This window comes from Salvelinus alpinus, chromosome 20 (assembly GCF_045679555.1).
Source record: "Salvelinus alpinus chromosome 20, SLU_Salpinus.1, whole genome shotgun sequence".
NCBI lineage: Eukaryota > Metazoa > Chordata > Actinopteri > Salmoniformes > Salmonidae > Salvelinus > Salvelinus alpinus.
Window position 1 is genome coordinate 34,388,068 of NC_092105.1, and position 21,343 is coordinate 34,409,410.

The 21,343-nt window shown below is 42.3% G+C and overlaps 1 protein-coding gene across 1 annotated transcript in view; it reads right to left on the bottom strand.

Moving 5' to 3' along the window:
- The window catches only part of LOC139546727 (voltage-gated delayed rectifier potassium channel KCNH8-like), a 187,522-nt gene extending 169,689 nt beyond the window's left edge, over nucleotides 1-17,833 (bottom strand). Inside the window, exon 1 of the mRNA XM_071355448.1 lies at nucleotides 17,350-17,833. Coding sequence (XP_071211549.1) covers nucleotides 17,350-17,425 — 76 coding nt within the window. The 5' untranslated portion in view covers nucleotides 17,426-17,833. The remainder of the gene's footprint in view (nucleotides 1-17,349) is intronic.
- Between the last annotated feature and the right edge of the window lie 3,510 nt (nucleotides 17,834-21,343).

A 21,343-nucleotide genomic window follows, 5' to 3' on the forward strand; every position in this document is an offset into this window, starting at 1 on the left:
ATGCATATTATTAGTAGATTTGGATAGAAAACACTCTGAGGTTTCAAAAACTGTTTGAATGATGTCTGTGAGTATAACAGAACTCATATGGCAGGCAAAAACCTGAGAAAAAATCCAACCAGGAAGTCGGAAATCTGAGGTTTGTAGGTTTGCCTATCCAATATACAGTGTCTATGGGGTCATATTGCACTTCCTAAGGCTTCCACTAGATGTCAACAGTCTTTAGAACCTTGTTTGATGCTTATACTGTGAAGGATGAGGGAATAAGAGCTGATTGAGTCAGGGGTCTGGCAGAGTGCCACGAGCTCACTCAGGCGCGCCCCCGTGAGAGTTAGCTGCATTCCATTGCATTTCTACAGACAAAGGAATTCTCCGGTTGAAACATTATTAAAGATTTATGTTAAAAACATCCTAAAGATTGATTCTATACATTGTTTGACATGTTTCTACGAACTGTAACGGAACTGTTTGACTTTTTGTCTGGCCTGCGCGTCATGAATTTGGATTTTGGAACTAAACACGCGAACAAAAAGGAGGTATTTGGACATAAATTATGGACTTTATCGAACTAAACAAAAATTTATTGTGGAACTGGGATTCCTGGGAATGCATTCTGATGAAGATCATCAAAGGTAAGTGAATATCTTTTATCAATGTTTATTATGAGTATTTCTGTAAATTGATGTGGCTCTGCAAAATCACCGGATGTTTTGGAGGCAAAACATTACTGAACATAACGCGCCAATGTAAACTAAGATTTTTGGATATAAATATGAACTTTATCGAACAAAACATACATGTATTGTGTAACATGAAGTCCTATGAGTGTCATCTGATGAAGATCATCAAAGGTTAGTGATTAATTTTATCTCTTTCTGCTTTTTGTGACTCCTCTCTTTGGCTGGAAAAATGGCTGTGTTTTTCTGTGACTAGGTACTGACCTAACATAATCAGATGGTGTGCTTTCGTCGTAAAGCCTTTTTGAAATCGGACACTGTGGTGGGATTAACAACAAGTTTATCTTTAAAATGGTGTGAAATACTTGTATGTTTGAGGCATTCTAATTATGAGATTTCTGTTTGAATTTGGCGCCCTGCACTTTCACTGGCTGTTGTCAAGTCAATCCCGTTTACGGGATCTCAGCCATAAGAAGTTTAAGTCACTCAATGAGAGTCCATTGGAGTCGCTCATTGAATGAGAGACCAACTGTAGTCGTTGGATGAAATGCAGACCTCAGGCCATGTAAATGCTTAATTTAAAAGCCCAATATTCATCTAAGGGTTGAGGGCTGGGAAGGTATGGGAAACAAAGTAGCGTGGAGACTGGGTACATGGTATGGTGCAGGGCTCAATCGCCACATCTGTAAATGATTGGCCGAGTGCCTGTGAGATAATTAACAGCATCCTCCCCAGCTTCCAATTGGCTCATTCATCCCCTGTAACTATTCCCCATGTCGTTGCTGTAAATGAGAATGTGTTCTCCGTCAACTTACCTGGTAAAATAAGAGTTAAATAAAATCTAATTAAAAAATCTTAGAGATAGCAGGTAGATTAGTACAATTGATAATCCTAGGAACTTGAAATGAAATCAATCAATGATAGTAAACTGCACTATGCCACTTTTTGGGTGACCTGATCAAATTCACATAGAACTGTGTTATATATATGTCAGTCATTCTCATTGAAATCAAGTCTAAAATGTGGTAGATCTGTTCTATGTGCTCTATTTCTATGCTTTCCGTTCTTCAGTTTTGGTTTTGCCTCTTACTCTCGTTTTTTCTACACCAGCTTCAAACAGCTGAAAATACAATATCTTTGTTATAGAAAATATATTTCACAGCGGTTTAGACGGTACAATGATTCTCTACAATATACTTGCTTGTTTTGTCACAAACTGAAATTAAGTGAACTATTAGAATTTTTGCAACCACGAAATGGTGGAGTGATTTCTGCATAGTGCATCTTTAATCAAAACATTGTACACACATGGCACAGTATAATTTTAGATACTGGTTCCAATCAGGATTGTTTGCCTTTTTCACCCAATCTCTCTCGCCACCTTCTCTCCCTCTCCATTTCACCTTTCACTTGCCACTCTCTTCTCGCCCCCCACTCTCTCTCCCTCTCTTTATCCCTCTTTCTCCCTTGCTCCTCCTCTCTTTCCTTCCTCACATTTACATGCCTATGATAGCCTGTCTTGTCTCCCCTCCACCCGGAGGCCATTGGAAAGCCTTTGTCTCCCCTCTACCCAGAGGCCATTGGAAGGCCTGTCTTGTCTTGCCTGAGGGGAAATAGAGGGCTGTGCTCTCCCTCTCACACACTCCACTGCCTCCCACCCAGTCCCTTCCTTCCCCCAGCCTGGCCCAGCAAGCCTCGCCACATTTTGAGTGCGTCCCAAATAGTAGTGCACATTAAAAGGAATAGTGTGCCATTTGGGATGCAGACATGGTTTGAGTGCATTCTGAGAATGACTAATAACAGATTGGATGGAGGCCAGGCTATCCTCCAGGCATCTGGGGGAACAGCTCATATACTTGAAGTGGATTTGTCTCTGATGTTGGTCCCCCTTAAATGCTCTCTCTATTTTCCATTTCTATTTTCTATGAAGACATCAGTGAGTGGCAGGGTATTTCTTCCCCAGTGGACCTGTGAGGCTAATAAAGTACAGTGTTTCTCGCTCCCTTTCTTTCAGTATCTCTCCCCCTGCCTTCTTCCTCTCTGTCTCTCTCTGCCCCCCCCCCCCCCCCCCCTCGTTGTCTCTCCCACCCTACATCCCTCTCTTTCGTTTAGCTTGTGTTCCATGTTGGTGCATTACTCTCTCTCTCTTCACTCCACCAATGTGCCTCCTGTCTGTTTCACTTTATCACCTTCGTTTAAAACACAGGCTGAGAGGCGCTGGGTCATTTTGTCTCATTCTGTCCTGTCATTTATTCTTCCTCGTCTTGAACACCCCCCAACATCCTCTTTAACGACTTAATCTTGTGTCTATTTTGGAACTCTCTCTGCTCCTCCGTAAGGTTGAATTGAGACACAGGGAGCTAAAATACTGTAAGTTAAAGCAATTGCCACGCTCAAATCAAATAAGCCCGAGGGGAGAGAGAAGGTAAAGAGACATCTTGACATTTGAACACCTGTGTGTGGGTGTCTCTCTCTCTTTCTCTCTGCCTGCCTCTTTTCAAAAGCTCCCGGAGCTGGATCTATACCTGGCCTTTTATAATTTTGGATTGGTCGAGGCGAGCCACTCAATGTCATGACCACTCTTCTCATTTGGTCTTTGTTTGCGCAGGAGAACCAGGCATTATAGGGAGGAGCAATTACCTGAGGGCTATACAGAATCACAATTATGGTGACACAAGCCATAAACCTTAATGATACACTACTGAACACCAGTGTACCTCTGTAACACTATACTGTATGGCCAGAGCCATATCTCTATAGGCCTATACTAGAGGTCGACCAATTAATCGGCATGGCCGATTAATTAGGGCCGATTTCAAGTTTTGATAACAATCTGTAATCTGCATTTTTGGAAGCCGATTATGGCCGATTACATTGCACTCCACGAGGAGACTGCGTGGCAGGCTGACTACCTGTTATGCGAGTGCAGCAAGGAGCCAAGGTAAGTTTCTAGCTAGCATTAAACTTATCTTATAAAAAGCAATCAATCTTAACATAATCACTAGTTAACTACACATCGTTGATGATATTACTTGTTTAACTAGCTTGTCCTGCGTTGCAAATAATCAATGCGGTGCCTGTTAATTTATCATCGAATCACAGTCTACTTCGCCAAACGGGTGATTTAACAAGCGCATTCGCGAAAAAAGCACTGTCGTTGCACCAATGTACCTAACTATATACATCAAATCCTTTCTTAAAATCAATACACAAGTGTGTTTTTTTAAACCTGCATATTTAGTTAAAATAAATTCGTTAGCAGGCAATATTAACTAGGGAAATTGTGTCACTTCTCTTGCGTTCTGTGCAAGCAGAGTCAGGGTATATGCAGCAGTTTGGGCCGGCTGGCTCGTTGCGAACTGTTTGAAGACCATTTCTTCCTAACAAAGACCGTAATTAATTTGCCAGAATATTACACAATTATGGCATAACATTGAAGGTTGTGCAATGTAACAGCAATATTTAGACTTATGGATGCCACCCGTTCGATAAAATACGGAACGGTTCCGTATTTCACTGAAAGAATAAACGTTTTGTTTTCGAAATGATTGTTTCCGGATTTTAACATATAAATGATCTAAGGCTCTTATTTCTGTGTGTTTAATATAGTATAATTAAGTCTATTATTTGATAGAGCAGTATGACTGAGTGGTGTTAGGCAGCATCAGGCTCGTGGTAGGCAGCCTATCAACTCCCTAGATTAGGCTGGCAATTCTATAGTGCCTATAAGAACATCCAATAGTCAAAGGTATATGAAATACAAATGGTTTAGAGAAATAGTCCTATAATTTCTATAATAACTACAACCTAAAACTTCATAACTGGGAATATTGAAGACTCATGTTAAAAGGAACCACCAGCTTTCATATGTTCTCATGTTCTGAGCAAGGAACTTAAACGTTAGCTTTTTTTACATGGCACATATTGCACTTTTACTTTCTTCTCCAACACTGTTTTTTGCATTATTTAAACCAAATTCTACATGTTTCATTATTTATTTGAGACTAAATAGATGTTTATTTATGTATTATATCAAGTTAAAATAAAAGCGTTCATTCAGTATTGTTGTAATTGTCATTATTACATATATATATATATATATATATATATATATATATATATATATATATATAAAAATCGGCCGATTAATCGGTATCAGCTTTTTTTGGTCCTCCAATAATCGGTATCGGCGTTGGAAAATCTTAATCTGTCGACCTCTAGCCTATACAGTATGTCTCTGTGTATGACCATACAAGTCTAATTTTATTTGTCACATGGGCCCGATACAACAGGTGCAGTTTTTACCCTGAAATGCTTGGTTACGAGCCCTTCCCAACGATGCAGAGTAAAAAAATATATAATAATAAAAACAGTAACACAAGAAGAATAAAATACACAAGAATGGAGCTATATACAGGCAGTACCAGATCAATGTTCAGAGGTACAAGGTAATTGAGGTAGATAATTACATAAAGGCAGGGTAAAGTAACTAGGCATCAGGATAGATCATCTCCTCTTGTGACACTAGTACTTAAGTATGGCCATATTTAAATCAGCAATCAACAGGAGAGGACATCATTTACTACAATGTCACTCTCACTTTAAGCCCATTAGGCTTTTGACAGCTAGTGTAATTAAACAGTTTTGTTTCTAAAGTAATGCATTACCACCCAGTCTTACAGGGCTCCAGAACATCCGTTCATCTTGGTGTCCGACATTCCCATCACTTTTAATTCAGTGGTGAGACCATCAATATTGATTGGCTTTAAACAAAGTTGATGAAGACAGTCATTGTTAATAATATATATGTGTTTGTGTATCTATTGATCCCAGAGAAGAGTGCCTATGTCACGCCCTGGCCTTAGTTATCTTTGTTTTCTTTATTATTTTAGTTAGGTCAGGGTGTGACATGGGGGATGTATGTGTTTTGTATTGTCTAGGGGTTTTGTATGTTTATGTGGCAGTGTCTAGTCTAGGTGTATGTATGTCTATGGTTGCCTAGATTGGTTCTCAATTAGAGACAGCTGTCTATCGTTGTCTCTGATTGGGAACCATATTTAGGCAGCCATATTCATTAGGTAGTTCGTGGGTGATTGTCTATGTCTATGTTGCATGTTAGCACATTGTTTCTATAGCTTCACGTTCGTCGTTTTGTATAGTTTCTATAGTGTTCTTCATTTTTCGTCTTCAATAAAATATGTATTGTTATCACGCTGCGCCTTGGTCCTCCTCTCTTCCACCATACGACGATCGTGACAGCCTACTGGCTTCTTGACACGTAGGACTGTATATCTGACCTCACCCCTATTACTGGTGTGGTGCATATGCAGAAAATACTCCCATGTAAAAACAAGAAATGTGACAACACTGAACACTGTCCCAAATGGCACCCTATTCCCTGATCAAAAGAAGCACACTATATAGGGGAAAGGGTGCCATTTGTGATGTAGTCTTTTTGAATGACCCACTCTGTATGCACCCTAGACTGCGGTGTTTTAGTAGATAGTCCTCCTAATACATAAAAACATCTCTCATTTCAATTAATTTACTACTGCAAGGTGATGACTCTACAATCTCCACATAGATAATACCCTTTTATAATCAGAATGACAAATTGTATGAAGAGACTCCCCGCCTTCCTTTCGGCAAATAAGACCACAACTCTATTTTGCTCCTCCCTTCCTATAGGCAGAAACTCAAAACAGGATGTACCCGTGCTAAGGACTATTCAACACTGGTCTGACCAATCGGAATCCACGCTTCAAGATTGTTTTTGATCACGCGGACTGGGATATGTTCCGGGTAGTATACGCTGATTCGGGTGAGTGAGTTTATAAGGAAGTGTATAGGAGATGTTGTACCCACTGTGCCTATTAAAACCTACCCTAACCAGAAACCGTGGATAGATGGCAGCATTTGAGGAAAACTGTAAATGCGAACCACCGCATTTAACCATGGCAAGTCGACTGGGAATATGGCAGAATACAGAGTAGACATTCCCTCCTTAAGGCAATCAAACAAGCAAAATGTCAGTATAGAGACAAAGTGGAGTTGCAATTCAACGGCTCAGACACAAGACGTATGTGGCAGGGTCTACAGACAATCACGGACTATAAAAGGAAAACCAGCCACGTCTCGAACACCGTCTTGCTTCCAGACAAACTTAACACCTTCTTTGCCCGCTTTGAGGATACCACAGTGCCACTGACGCGGCCTGATACCAAGGACTGTGGGCTCTCCTTCTCCAAGGCCGACGTGAGTAAGACATTTAAACGTGTTAACCCTCGCAAGGCTGCCGGCCCAGACAGCATCCCTTTCCGCGTCCTAAGAGCATGCGCAGACCAGCTGGCGGGTGTGTTTACGGACATATTCAATCTCTCCCTATCCCAGTCTGCTGTCCCCACATGCTTCAAGATGGCCACCATTGTTCCTGTACCTAAGAATGCAAAGGTAACTGAACTAAATGACTATCGCCCCGTAGCACTCACTTCTGTCATCATGAAGTGCTTTGAGAGACTAGTCAAGGATCATTTCACCTCCACCTTACCTGTCACCATAGACCCACTTCAATTTGCTTACCGCCCCAATAAGTCCACAAACGATGCAATCGCCATCACACTGCACACTGCCCTATCCCATCTGGACAAGATGAATACCTACAATTGAAGTCGGAAGTTTACATACACTTTAGCCAAATACATTTAAACTCAGTTTTTCACAATTCCTGACATTTAATCTGGGTAAAATTCCCTGTCATAGGTCAGTTAGGATCACCACTTTATTTTAAGAATGTGAAATGTCAGAATAATAGTAATAGTAAACTATGCCACTTTATGTTTTTATACCCTACATTACTCATCTCATATGTATAGACTGTACTCTATACCATCTACTGCATCTTGCCTATGCCGTTCTGTACCATCACTCATTCATATATCTTTATGTACATATTCTTTATCCCTTTACACTTGTGTGTATAAAGTAGTAGTTGTGGAATTGTTAGGTTAGATTACTTGTTGGTTATTACTGCATTGTCAGAACTAGAAGCACAAGCATTTCGCTACACTCACATTAACATCTGCTAACCATGTGTATGTGACAAATAAAATTTGATTTGATTTGATTTTGAGAGAATGATTTATTTCAGCTTCTATTTCTTTCACAGATTTTTCACAATGTTCAAGTTTGAGCTCAGCAGACCAGAAATTTGCTCAGTACCGAGAAGAACTTGAGGGAACATTGATCATGACTCTTTTCAGTTCATAATTCGCCAGTAGGGGGTGCTGCATTCTCTGGGCATTACTGAATCAAATGAACAAAATGAGAAGAAACATTTGTTCCTCTACCTGAACCAGTCTAAAAGATCCATCAGTAAAAAGAGCCGAACTTTCCATCACTACTCTCTATGCCTCTTGTTGACGATGTGTTCTGTTCCTCTCCGTGTCTGTCTGGCACACCAACAGGCTTGCCCCGGCAAGAACCAATGGGAACAGGCAACTGTAGGCGCAATGGATTCTGGGCATTGTAGTAAATTACAATTGTCCCACAGTTGAGAGGACCGGCGCGTTGAGATGACAGAAAAAAACGAACTAAATGGAATTCCAATAATTGAACCAACGTCAGTGAATTAGTTATTTAAAAAACAAAAATAAAATAAACTTTTGGCTAATCGCTCAGCATTACTAGGCTATGTAGGGAATAGGGTGTCATTTGGGATGCACACCCAGTCATTATAAATGTGCAAGAGCATCCCTAATTGATGGGCTCATTAATTGTGCTCTTAAATCCCAGTCTGAATGAAAAATGCAGTTAGGCTATTGTGTCTCTCAGAGACATGAAACAATCTACGCTGTACTGCAGCAGGATCATGAATGTGTGTGTTGTTCTGTGTTCATCTGTCAAATCTTCTCTCCTTCTCCTCCCCCTCGCTCTCTCTCTCTCTCTCTCTCCTCACCCCACTCTCCCGCTGTGAGGCCTCTTCCCTGGGGCAGCCATGATCCTGTCCACAGCTGATAATGAGAAGCAGATTGTGCCTCTGACCTGGAGCTAGTGTACTGCCCTGGGGAGCAGCCTGGTACAATACAAACACCCAACACAACACACACTCTTTATACAACACTACACTGCTTCCTTCTGCCCTGCAGCCGTTTACACTGAGCCAAAACTGCCGAAACGGTCGCTGTCTCCGTTCTCTTCGGGATACGCCGTTGGTCCTGCGTGGCCATTCTTTCAATCCAATTAGAGATGTTTCTTTGACCATTCATCGAGAGACTACTAGTTGTTTCTACACAACATATTCAGATAATAATATTCTCTTTTTATCCAGACAAAATGTGTAGTGTGCATCGTTCCTGTCAAGAGTGCAGAGTGCGTACTGCGTAATACACTACAGCATGTTTCATACCAGTGGATACACTAAACCACTACCAGGGCCACATCACAATCTTTATCCTCCACCCAGAGAACACAATGATTATTGTCTAAGACAGCCCTAGGAAAGACACCTGGCTGTGATAACCATGCTCTGTTGCTAATCGGCCCAATCTCCCTCCCTGCTTTCATCACCTCACAATGGACCACTTCAGCAGAGCAGGTGAAGAACACCTATAGCCTGGAGGTGTGAGCCATATGGGAAACAGTCAATTGGAATGGGTGGTGGGGACTGGTAGAGAGGTATGTAAGGGATGGAGAGGTGGTGGGAAGGGAGGTGGGGGGACTGGGAAGGGGGGAGAGGGGAGTGAGGGGAGAGAGAGAAAGACTGGCAAATGAGAGAGGAAGAGGAAGCGAAAGAGGTCTGGGGAAAGGAGAGATTGCGTCTGGTCTGTCCCACAGAGGTCCATCTGCTGAACAGACTTACCCTAACCTGATTATCACAGACCAGGATGACAGAATGAAAATGGCTGATTGACTTATTAAAAATCTGAGGGGTTTTAAGGGGGAAAGAAAATAAAGTGGGCAGTGATATGGGTGAAGCCAATGAGATTAAAATGAGTCTGGACAGCCAGTTCTTTCTCTCTCTCTGATTCTAATATAGGACTTGCAAGTGATGGTCATGGTGATGTTGGTAGTTGTGATGGTCATGGTGGTTGTGGTCATGGTGGTGGTTGTGATGTTCATTATGGTGCTGGTCATGGTGGAGGTTGTGATGGTCATTATGGTGCTGGTCATGGTGGAGGTTGTGATGTCATGGTGGTGGTGGTGGTTGTGATGGTCATGGTGGTGGTGGTGGTTGTGATGGTCATGGTGGTGGTGGTGGTTGTGATGGTCATGGTGGTGGTGGTGGTTGTGATGGTCATGGTGGTTGTGATGGTCATGGTGATGTTGGTAGTTGTGATGGTCATGGTGGTTGTGGTCATGGTGGTGGTTGTGATGTTCATTATGGTGCTGGTCATGGTGGAGGTTGTGATGGTCATTATGGTGCTGGTCATGGTGGAGGTTGTGATGTCATGGTGGTGGTGGTGGTTGTGATGGTCATGGTGGTGGTGGTGGTTGTGATGGTCATGGTGGTGGTGGTGGTTGTGATGGTCATGGTGGTGGTGGTGGTTGTGATGGTCATGGTGGTTGTGATGGTCATGGTGGTGGTGGTGGTTGTGATGGTCATGGTGGTGGTGGTGGTTGTGATGGTCATGGTTGTGATGGTCATGGTGGTGGTGGTGGTTGTGATGGGCATGGTTGTGATGGTCATGGTGGTGGTTGTGATGGTCATGGTGGTGGTGGTGGTGGTTGTGATGGTCATGGTTGTGATGGTCATGGTGGTGATGGTGGTGGTTGTGATGGTCATGGTTGTGATGGTCATGGTGGTGCTGCTCATGGTGGTGTTGGTGGTTGTGATGGTCATGGTTGTGATGGTCATGGTGGTGCTGCTCATGGTGGTGGTGGTGGTTGTGATGGTCATGGTGGTGGTGGTGGTGGTTGTGATGGTCATGGTTGTGATGGTCATGGTGGTGTTGGTCATGGTTGTGATGGTCATGGTGGTGCTGCTCATGGTGGTGGTGGTGGTTGTGATGGTCATGGTTGTGATGGTCATGGTGGTGCTGCTCATGGTGGTGGTGGTGGTTGTGATGGTCATGGTGGTGGTGGTGGTGGTTGTGATGGTCATGGTTGTGATGGTCATGGTGGTGGTGGTGGAGGTTGTGTTGGTCATGGTTGTGATGGTCATGGTGGTGTTTGTGATGGTTATGATGGTGCTGGTCATGGTGGTGTTTGTGATGGTTATGGTGGTGCTGCTCATGGTGGTGTTTGTGATGGTTATGATGGTGCTGCTCATGGTGGTGTTTGTGATGGTTATGATGGTGCTGCTCATGGTGGTGTTTGTGATGGTTATGGTGGTGCTGGTCATGGTGGTGTTTGTGATGGTTATGGTGGTGCTGGTCATGGTGGTGTTTGTGATGGTTATGATGGTGCTGGTCATGGTGGTGTTTGTGATGGTTATGATGGTGCTGCTCATGGTGGTGTTTGTGATGGTCATGGTGGTGCTGGTCATGGTGGTGGTGGTGGTGGTTATGATGGTGCTGGTCATGGTGGTGTTTGTGATGGTCATGGTGGTGCTGCTCATGGTGGTGTTTGTGATGGTCATGGTGGTGCTGCTCATGGTGGTGTTTGTGATGGTCATGATGGTGCTGGTCATGGTGGTGTTTGTGATGGTCATGATGGTGCTGGTCATGGTGGTGTTTGTGATGGTCATGATGGTGTTGGTCATGGTGGTGTTTGTGATGGTCATGGTGGTGGTGGTGGTGACATATGGCAACTGTACATCCCAAAATACAGTCATGCTTGGATGAGGATGTGAGAGTGGGTGATGAGTCAATTACGTAACCACACCATGAAATACAGAAAGAGGCTTTGTAGCTTGGCCTGTTGTTGTATATCAGAGAGTGGTGGTAAACGGCATGTGTCACACCAAGAGGGATGAAAGAAGGTACCATCGCGCTCAACCAATTTGGGAAAAGTAAAAGCATACGTCATACGGAGAGGGGGCTGATAAATAAGGTCAGTATCATCATGTTTCCAGAAGTATGATTCAGGTTCAAGGTGTGACACTGGGGAGACAGGTGTATGAATGTGAGACTAGGCATGTCTTGGCTGTGGCCTTTAGGCCCCACAGCATCTGCTACAGTGTTATGATAAAGACATGAGGTGGATAAACCTTCCTTGTGAATCTGGAGTCAGGCACTCAGTTGATCGTTTGGAGCCAACTGGGGTTTGAACCGTTGTCTCCTACGCCCTGTACGCTACAAGACTGTTAACGCAAGTCTTGCAGTCTGGAAGGTTACTCATCAAACCAGTCTATGGGCCCTGGTCAAAGGTAGTGCACTATATAGGGAATAAAGTGCCATTTGGGACACATACAGGGAAGAGTCCGTACAGACTAGAGACTGGGACAAAGCTAAACTCTGCTTTGATCCTCTCTCTCTCTCTCTTTACTGTGTTACCGTTGGCTTAATGAGAGCTTTAAAAGGTGGTGTATTGCTCTGTATGTGTCAGACCGTTTATAAAACACAAAGCTCTGTGTTTGTTTGTCGCAGGCAGCATCGAGATGCAAGAACAAAATGGCTTTATATTTAGCTCCGCGGGTGCTTTGTAAAACGCTTAGGCTCCGACTCTCTGCAGATCCCACTTCTGACAGCACCAAGGCCATCATGAATCCTTGGCCTCCATGGGAGTTAATTGCAATGACTGCACTTAGATTGCTGGAGGTGGATAATTAGGGAGAAGAGTAAACGAACAACGCAAATAGAAATAAAGAAAAGGCCTATGTCTTTGTAGCTCTAACAAGAGAAAGTGAGTGGATCTCTTTTGGGTGAGACAGAGTTCATTTGGATGCAGGATAGCTGGAAAGAAAGTGTGAGGATGGATCTCTTTTGGGTGAGCAAGAGTTCATTTGGATGCAGGATAGCTGGAAAGAAAGTGTGAGGATGGATCGCTGTTGGAAGAGCCAGAGTTCATTTGGATGCAGGATAGCTGGAAAGAAAGTGTGAGGATGGATCGCTGTTGGAAGAGCCAGAGTTCATTTGGATGCAGGATAGCTGGAAAGAAAGTGTGAGGATGGATCTCTTTTGGGTGAGCCAGAGTTCATTTGGATGCAGGATAGCCGGAAAGAAAGTGTGTGGGTGGATCGCTGTTGGAAGAGCCAGAGTTCTTTAATCTGGATATCACTGTATACAGTTGAAGTCGGAAGTTTACATACACTTAGGTTGGAGTCATTAAAACTCGTTTTTCAACCACTCCACAAATTTCTTGTTAACAAATTATAATTTTGGCAAGTCGGTTAGGACATCTACTTTGTGCATGACACAGGTAATTTTTCCAACAATTGTTTACAGACAGATTATTTCACTTGTAATTCACTGTATCAGAATTCCAGTGGGTCAGAAGTTTACATTCACTAAGTTGACTGTGCCTTTAAACAATTTTGGAAAATTCCAGAAAATGATGTCATGGTTTAGAAGCTTCTGATAGGCTAATTGACATCATTTGAGTCAATTGGAGGTGTACCTGTGGATGTATTTCAAGGCCTACCTTCAAACTCAGTGCCTCTTAGCTTGACATCATGGGAAAATCAAAAGAAATCAGCCAAGACCTCAGAAAAAAACTGTAGACCTCCACAAGTTTAGTTCATCCTTGGGAGCAATTTCCAAATGCATGAAGGTACCACACTCGTCTGTACAAACAATAGTACGCAAGTATAAACACCATGGGACCACGCAGCTGTCATACCGCTCAGGAAGGAGACGCGTTCTGTCTCCTAGAGATGAACATACTTTGGTGTGAAAAGTGCAAATCAATCCCAGAACAACAGCAAATTACCTTGTGAAGATGCTGGAGGAAAAGGTATTTATATCTACAGTAAAACGAGTCCTATATCGACATAACCTGAAAGGCCGCTCAGCAAGGAAGAAGACACTGCTCCAAAACCGCCATAAAAAAGCCAGACTATGGTTTGCAACTCCACATGGGAGCAAAGATCGTACTTTTTGGAGAAATGTCCTCTGGTCTGATGAAACAAAAATAGAAATTGTTTGGCCATAATGACCATCGTTATGTTTGGAGGAAAAATGGGGGGGCTTGCATGCCGAAGAACACCATCCCAACCGTGAAGCATCTCAAGACATCAGTCAGGAAATTAAAGCTTGGTCGCAAATGGGTCTTCCAAATGGACAATGACCCCAAGCATACTTCCAAAGTTGTAGCAAAATGGCCTAAGGACAACAAAGTCAAGGTATTGGAGTGGATATCACAAAGCCCTGACCTCAATTCTATAGAAAATTTGTGTGCAGAACTGAAAAAGTGTGCACGAGCAAGGAGGCCTAAAAACCTGACTCAGTTACACCAGCTCTGTCAGGAGGAGTGGGCCAAAATTCATCCAACTTATTGTGGGAAGCTTGTGGAAGGCTACCTGAAACGTTTGACCCAAGTTAAACAATTTAAAGGCAGTACTACCAAATACCAATTGAGTGTTTGTAAACTTCTGACCCACTGGGAATGTGATGAATGAAACAAAAGCTGAAATAAGTAATTCTCTCTACTATTATTCTGACATTTCACATTCTTAAAATAAAGTGGTAATCCTAACTGACCTAAGACAGGGAATTTTACCCTGATTAAATGTCAGGATTTGTGAAAAACTGAGTTTAAATGTATTTGGCTAAGGTGTATGTAAACTTCCGACTTCAACTGTAGTCGTTGTAAGTTTAAACACGGGACAGACTTTTTCCCGTCTGATTTCTGGCTGCTCAGTGGATAGTTGAGTCACTTGGTTGGTTTGGACTACAGTCAAACTGATGAAGCGCTGAAATAAGTAATTCTCTCTACTATTATTCTGACATTTCACATTCTTAAAATAAAGTGGTAATCCTAACTGACCTAAGACAGGGAATTTTACCCTGATTAAATGTCAGGATTTGTGAAAAACTGAGTTTAAATGTATTTGGCTAAGGTGTATGTAAACTTCCGACTTCAACTGTAGTCGTTGTAAGTTTAAACACGGGACAGACTTTTTCCCGTCTGATTTCTGGCTGCTCAGTGGATAGTTGAGTCACTTGGTTGGTTTGGACTACAGTCAAACTGATGAAGCGACTACATTGTGTACGTATGACTGAGGGTGCCAAATGAATTAGGCTAAATGGTTCGGATAAAGTCAGTTACTGAGGGTGGGTGCTCAAACTAATGGTAGGCCTCAATCAAGTCTATATGGTAAATTATTTATTGTGATCAATGAAAGTCTATGGTTTAATACCAAAGAACCTACAAGCAGAGATCAATTGTTCACAGGGATCACATCTTTGAGGAAATCTTGGTTTGAAAGACCCCTGAAATGATAAGCAAGGTCATGCATTCTAACTCAACAATGGAGCATCTCGTCTGCTCTCAGGAAAGACCAAGGACTGTTTTTCCTCCATAATTTAGTTTCGTTTTTTCAAAGGAGAGCTCTCTTGGAGTCATACAACACAATGGATGCACATGCCAATGAAAGAGAATTGAATAAAAATCATTACTAACAAGGGTGAGCAGAGGAAATGTCTAGGAAATCCATTGATTGACAGGTGAAGCACACACAAACACATACCCTCACACTGCAGCATACACCATTCAATAATAGCAGATTACCTTGATTGCCCGTATCTATGTAGGCCTATGCTGGTGTTCCAATACAACAGTCCTTGTATTACAGTGACTAAATTACTGCATATACTGCTGAAGAGCCACATTAAGGTAGAAAAAGCAATTTGATCTTGTCCAATATTTTCAACAAAATGAAACAAGCTCACTAATAAGATTAGTTATAGCTTAAAGGGGTACCAATTCCCACCAGCAGTGCTGCCTCTGTCTATACCAGACTACTAGCTGTGCATAGGGGCTCCGACCACTAGGGGGGCCCCAACCAATTTTTTTATTTGAACATGGCATAAATCATGGCAAAAGGGCCCCAAAACTCTAGAGGGATCGCGGGCTGCCCACCAGACTAAGTTATTCCACATCAATCACAAGTGTTGGTAAAATGAGCTGCAGTGAGTGAGTGAGCCTTGTTCGTCTACTCTTATCTTCCTCTAGAGGAGAGGGTGAGGACGGATCGTTGGAATGGATGAGATTGGATCTGCCTCTCTGATTGTTTGCTCCGGTGTCAGATAGCACTTTTATCAAGCTTTCACACATAAATGGTTTAGGGGAAACACTTGTTCACCCAACTCACAGACTAAGGCAGGTTCCATCTCAATGGATCAAAAGGCATCTGCAAGTTTATGATGTTATTTTTATGTTTGATAATCCAAGATTCTCCACTCACAGTATGTGATAAATTTGTTTTTAATTCTTGCTAAATATTAAATCCATGAAATGAAATCCTTTAAGACAAAAACATATTCAATATTTTGAAAGGTTTAATTAAATAAATACTTTCCACATTGAAAAGGCCTAATATGCTCTGTAAAAATAAGAAATTGATAGGCTTACTCTTGTGTTTTTGTTTGTAATGTTTTGTGTTAACAATTTTTACGAAGGATGTATAGATTTTTGTAACAAACCTGAATTTGTATTCTTCAAAACGCATTGAATTTTAATACAAATCCGAAATAAACGCAGCGAGACACACAATGGCTCGAGCAGCCCTGCTTGGAACTTGACCGCCCACATCCCCAGCATGCGCCCTAAACCCAACCAACGCGCACGGGCTGCTCATCGCATCTGTTCACAACTACCCTCCTCTGACAGAAGCCGCTTTGAAACTCCCGCTTTCAGAAAGTGTTTACTGATTTAATTATAGAAAAATAGGCAGCTTTAAAAACACATGAATTAACATATCGTTCTCTGATCAAAACACATATCAAAGTTGGAGACAGCTGTGGTGAAGGATGATAGATGGACATTAGCATCCAGTGCATTATTAAACAATGGACCGCAGTATTGCAGTTTAACAGGTGCGCTATCTCGGTATTCTAATAACGCCGACACTTATTAATCAAGCGAGCCCTGTTTATCCACGTCTATCCACGTGCACAAAGGTATTAAAGCTTGGAAATGGTTTTATGCAACGTTGACCATCCAAACATGCGTACGTGTGCATGTGCGCTCATCGCTATTATAAAACTAGCACCTATATTTAAAATTAACCAACCCAAACATTTATTTTCTGAGCAAAGACACCATGATAACAAAATGCATATTTTCTTGGCGTTTTATTGTTCCTCTCGACAAAATAACGTCCGTGATGAAGTCCAAATTATTAATACAAAAAACTGATTTTCTGAATGTTAAATCAGTCATGTCCCGATGTAGCAATAACTGCATTTTGCTGTATTATTATGCAGCACATACTTAATAGCAAGCAGAGAAAGGGTTAGAATACGACGTGTTTACAAAAAGGCTACATAGACCGCAAAGCACCAGAACGTGCTCAGTTGCGCCAGACAGAATCCATTGAACAAAGAAATCACACAAATCTAGCCAACGCCAACTTTTCTTTTAAGCCAATTTTCGAAAAGGTCAGCTATCGATTATAATAATAGGTCAAGTCCAGACAATGCATTAAGGCACGAAAATTGATGATACATTGAAGTGAAATCAATGTGGGTGCTTTGTCAATAACAGCGTACTGGGTAGGATATAGAGCAGGCTCTGACAGTCCAAAGCAATAGAGGCTTTTAGGCGACCTATGACCTGGAGGTTGGCTACTTACGGGTACCATCGAAGCGGGTGGCGATAGTGTCCAGGAAGGTGTTCTGCGGGGCTAGCAGACCCCTCATCACCGGCATCCTGGTCCGGGTCGACTGGGTCCTCCTGCCTAGGCGACCCGGGGCAGTGGACTCCTGGTCAGACCCGAACCCGGGCAAGAACCTGGATGTTCCGGGCGCGCATCCTAGCCCCTGGAGGAGCGCGCCGATCCGAGATACGCGTGGCTCCACTTTGAGACCGGGGTTGTGACCATATCCTTCAAAAGAAAACGTGCATACAGGGTCTTGGAGAACACAAACCTGGCACCAGCTTTTAGCTATAGACAACCAGCTATAAATAACGTAGTGTGTTTATCTGTTGCAATGATTCTGTTGTTGAACCAGCCCAGGGTAAGGACAGCGCAAGTTTCGGTGCTGAGGCTGTGAACTGAACTCCGGAGGAAAGCTCCTCCTCGGCAGTATACAGAACAGCACGCGCTCTCCCCCTTCGCTGTTCCCTCTCCCCCTCGCGGTTGCCTGGTTTCTCTTAGTTACTTATGCGAGCAGATGTCATGTCACGTGATACATTTTGGGGACTACTTCCAGAGACCTATGCTCCTGAGTGCATTGGAGAGGCTTGGCAGGGTGATGATCCCTTGTGATGCCCACAGACTTTCCTTTGGGTTGGATGAGGATTTGACAATAGTAGAGCCCTCTTGAACAGAATAAAGGAGCTCCACTGTTGTAAACATGTCATATGCTATATCTCTCCAACTCACTCCATAATCCAAAAGTGTGTCCCTTTGATATTTTAAGTAGAAATTGTGCACCAATATGGAATTTTAAAAGCCTGCTATATTCAATGAAGTGCCCTTTAATATAGACCACATAGAGAATTTAATAAATAAGATTTTATATGAATGACTTCTGCATTTTGACATGTCCCTACATACACCCTCTGTGACTTCCAGGAAGATTTTAAATTCCCTCAGTTTAAGGGCCACCCTGCTATGTGAACCGAACTCTTGTTTTATTATGGTGAAACTATTCCTTTTCCACATAAAAAAATCGAAAGAATCATTGAACATCTAATAGTCAAATCATAGTGTAAAAGCAGGTGGGTTGGTTCTACCTTTTTGGCAATTTTCTGGTGTTTTGTGGTGGAAAACTGAGTGGGTCAAGCATAGCATGTCAACTCTGTTACCCATAGACAGGCTAGACATTTTTAAACAATTTCATTTTTTTGGTGAAGCTTGCATTCAATTGCCCATCCATGTTGCACACAACAAGATCTCCATTCCCCCTGTCACAAGGGGATTTATGGCTGATTTAAGATGAATTGTCAACCCTGTTATGGTAAACCCTGTTACTTTATTTGGCACTTAATATGCATTTACTAGTTTATGACAGAATGTTAAAAGTAGGTGAACTCCAACGTTTTTTTTCACCAAGTTACACATCTCAAAAGGGACTGCGAATTGGTGGAAAGACCCCAAAATATAGGCAAAATCCAAATATATTTCTTTCTGGCTTAAACAAAATCCGCCCAAAAACAAAATAATATGTACAGATAGGCCAAACAGCCCCAACATGTGTTTCTCTCCGGTGCAGTTGCTATGGTGGCAGGCAACTGCTGTGATTCAATGGTGCCGGTCAAATTAGGGAATCAATTTTGACCTGTCCCAACATACAATAACAAAACCACAATAGCCCTGTAAAACATTTTCACCGAAAAACGAAAACCCAATTATGTTCTCAGGGGAGTACTAAATTGCTTGAATCAATGCCACAGAGGTGAAAGCTTTTGACATGTTCCTCCCTTTTTAGCTGTGTTTTGACATGTTTGAGATGTTTTGGTGCCTCCTCGGCTCTCTAACCAATGCCTACCTGTTGTTGTGGTAGTAAATAGGCTACATTCAGAACATGAAGACGCGTAAAGGGCATGCGGTGCAGACGGTTCATCATCATGAATAAATAAACAACGTTTATTCAGTCCAACACGCTTCCCTTGAAAAGTCATTTGACTTGTTCATGTTTTAGTATTGACTAAAATAAAAGTTGGTTGCGCAAACATATTTCGAAGAATTGAAAGTCCTTAACGGTCCTCCAGAGAGGCCGCATTTCTGCATGTAAAGTGAAATCCTGCCATCTTCTGGGCAAATTGCTCCTTATGGCTTTTTTGTCTTAATTTAAGGTTTGGGTTAGGCATAAGGTTAACAGTGTGGTTAAGGTTCGTTTTTTATTGTAGAAATGGGCGGGGTTTAGCCAAATGTATGACTTTGACATGTTAACCATAGATGACTAACAGGTGGTGCTGTTTTGACGCCACCGCAAAGCCGTTTTGGTACTCCTCCATTGTATTTTTTTGGGGGGGGGCTATAGAAATGCATTTATTAATGTCTACATTAGAGGAGAGGATTGGCAAACTCTGGTATGGAGGACTGCTCCTTCTCAGGAGTACCAATATGGCGGATGGTGGCTTCAAAACCTCTCATTGGCTATTACATAGCATCAGCAATAGAGGCTTTGTACACATCATTGGTGCCAACCTACTGTAATAAGATTTTCACCCAGCCTGTATTGAAGTAGACCTCTGTGCCTTATAGCCTACAGTATAGTTTTAGTTATTTCTCCAATTGATTATTGGCTCAATACAACCTCTATGAGCTCTCAAAATATCAACCTAACATGTAAGGCTACTGTCAATTATTTTTCTTTTAATTAGCCTATACATTGAAGAATAGAGTTGAAGGAGCCTATATGTCATTAGACATTGTCCCTATGAAATGAAATGTGTTGGTAAAAGGGGCAGTCTGTAGTTCAAACAATAACAAAGCGGCTATCCGCCTCAAGCTGAGGGATGGGCTGGAGAAATGTAACCACTTAAATTCATAGACAGAATATGGATACAAGGACCAACAATCTATGATATAAAAATATAGTTTTAACCATTTGAGGCTATACCGTAAGTTTACAATTACATTGTTTATAAACAATGTAGTAAAGCACTTATATTTTGGGTTGTGATGGGGTAGGCGAGTTTAACTAAGTTCATGTGGCATTTAGAAGTTATATTCTTCAAAAATTAATGGATATTGGAGTATGGACGCTAAAAGGTGTTGAAAGCGTGACACAGGGATGCTGGTCCATGTTGACTCCAATGCTTCCCACAGTTATGTCAAGTTGGCAGGATTTCCTTTGGTTGGTGGACCATGATAGATGTTTCCTGATAGATACAGGAAACAGTTGAGTGTGGAAAAACCCAGCAGCGTTGGAGTTCTTGACACACTCAAACCGGCGCACCTGGCACTTACTACCATACCCTGTTCTAAGGCACTTAAATATTTTGTCTTGCCCATTCACCCTCTGAATGGCACATACAGTGGGGAGAACAAGTATTTGGCACACTGCCGATTTTGCAGGTTTTCCTACTTACAAAGCATGTAGAGGTCTGTAATTTTTATCATAGGTACACTTCAACTGTGAGAGACGGAATCTAAAACAAAAATCCAGAAAATCACATTGTATGATCTTTAAGTAATTCATTTGCATTTTATTGCATGACATAAGTATTTGATCACCTACCAACCAGTAAGAATTCCGGCTCTCACAGACCTGTTAGTTTTTCTTTAAGAAGCCCTCCTGTTCTCCACTCATTACCTTTATTAACTGCACCTGTTTGAACTCGTGACCTGTATAAAAGACACCTGTCCACACACTCAATCAAACAGACTCCAACCTCTCCACAATGGCCAAGACCAGAGAGCTGTGTAAGGACATCAGGGATAAATTGTAGACCTGCACAAGGCTGGGATGGGCTACAGGACAATAGGCAAGCAGCTTGGTGAGAAGGCAACAACTGTTGACGCAATTATTAGAAAATGGAAGAAGTTCAAGATGACGGTCAATCACCCTCGGTCTGGGGCTCCATGCAAGATCTCACCTCGTGGGGCATCAATGATCATGAGGAAGGTGAGGGATCAGCCCAGAACTACACGGCAGGACCTGGTCAATGACCTG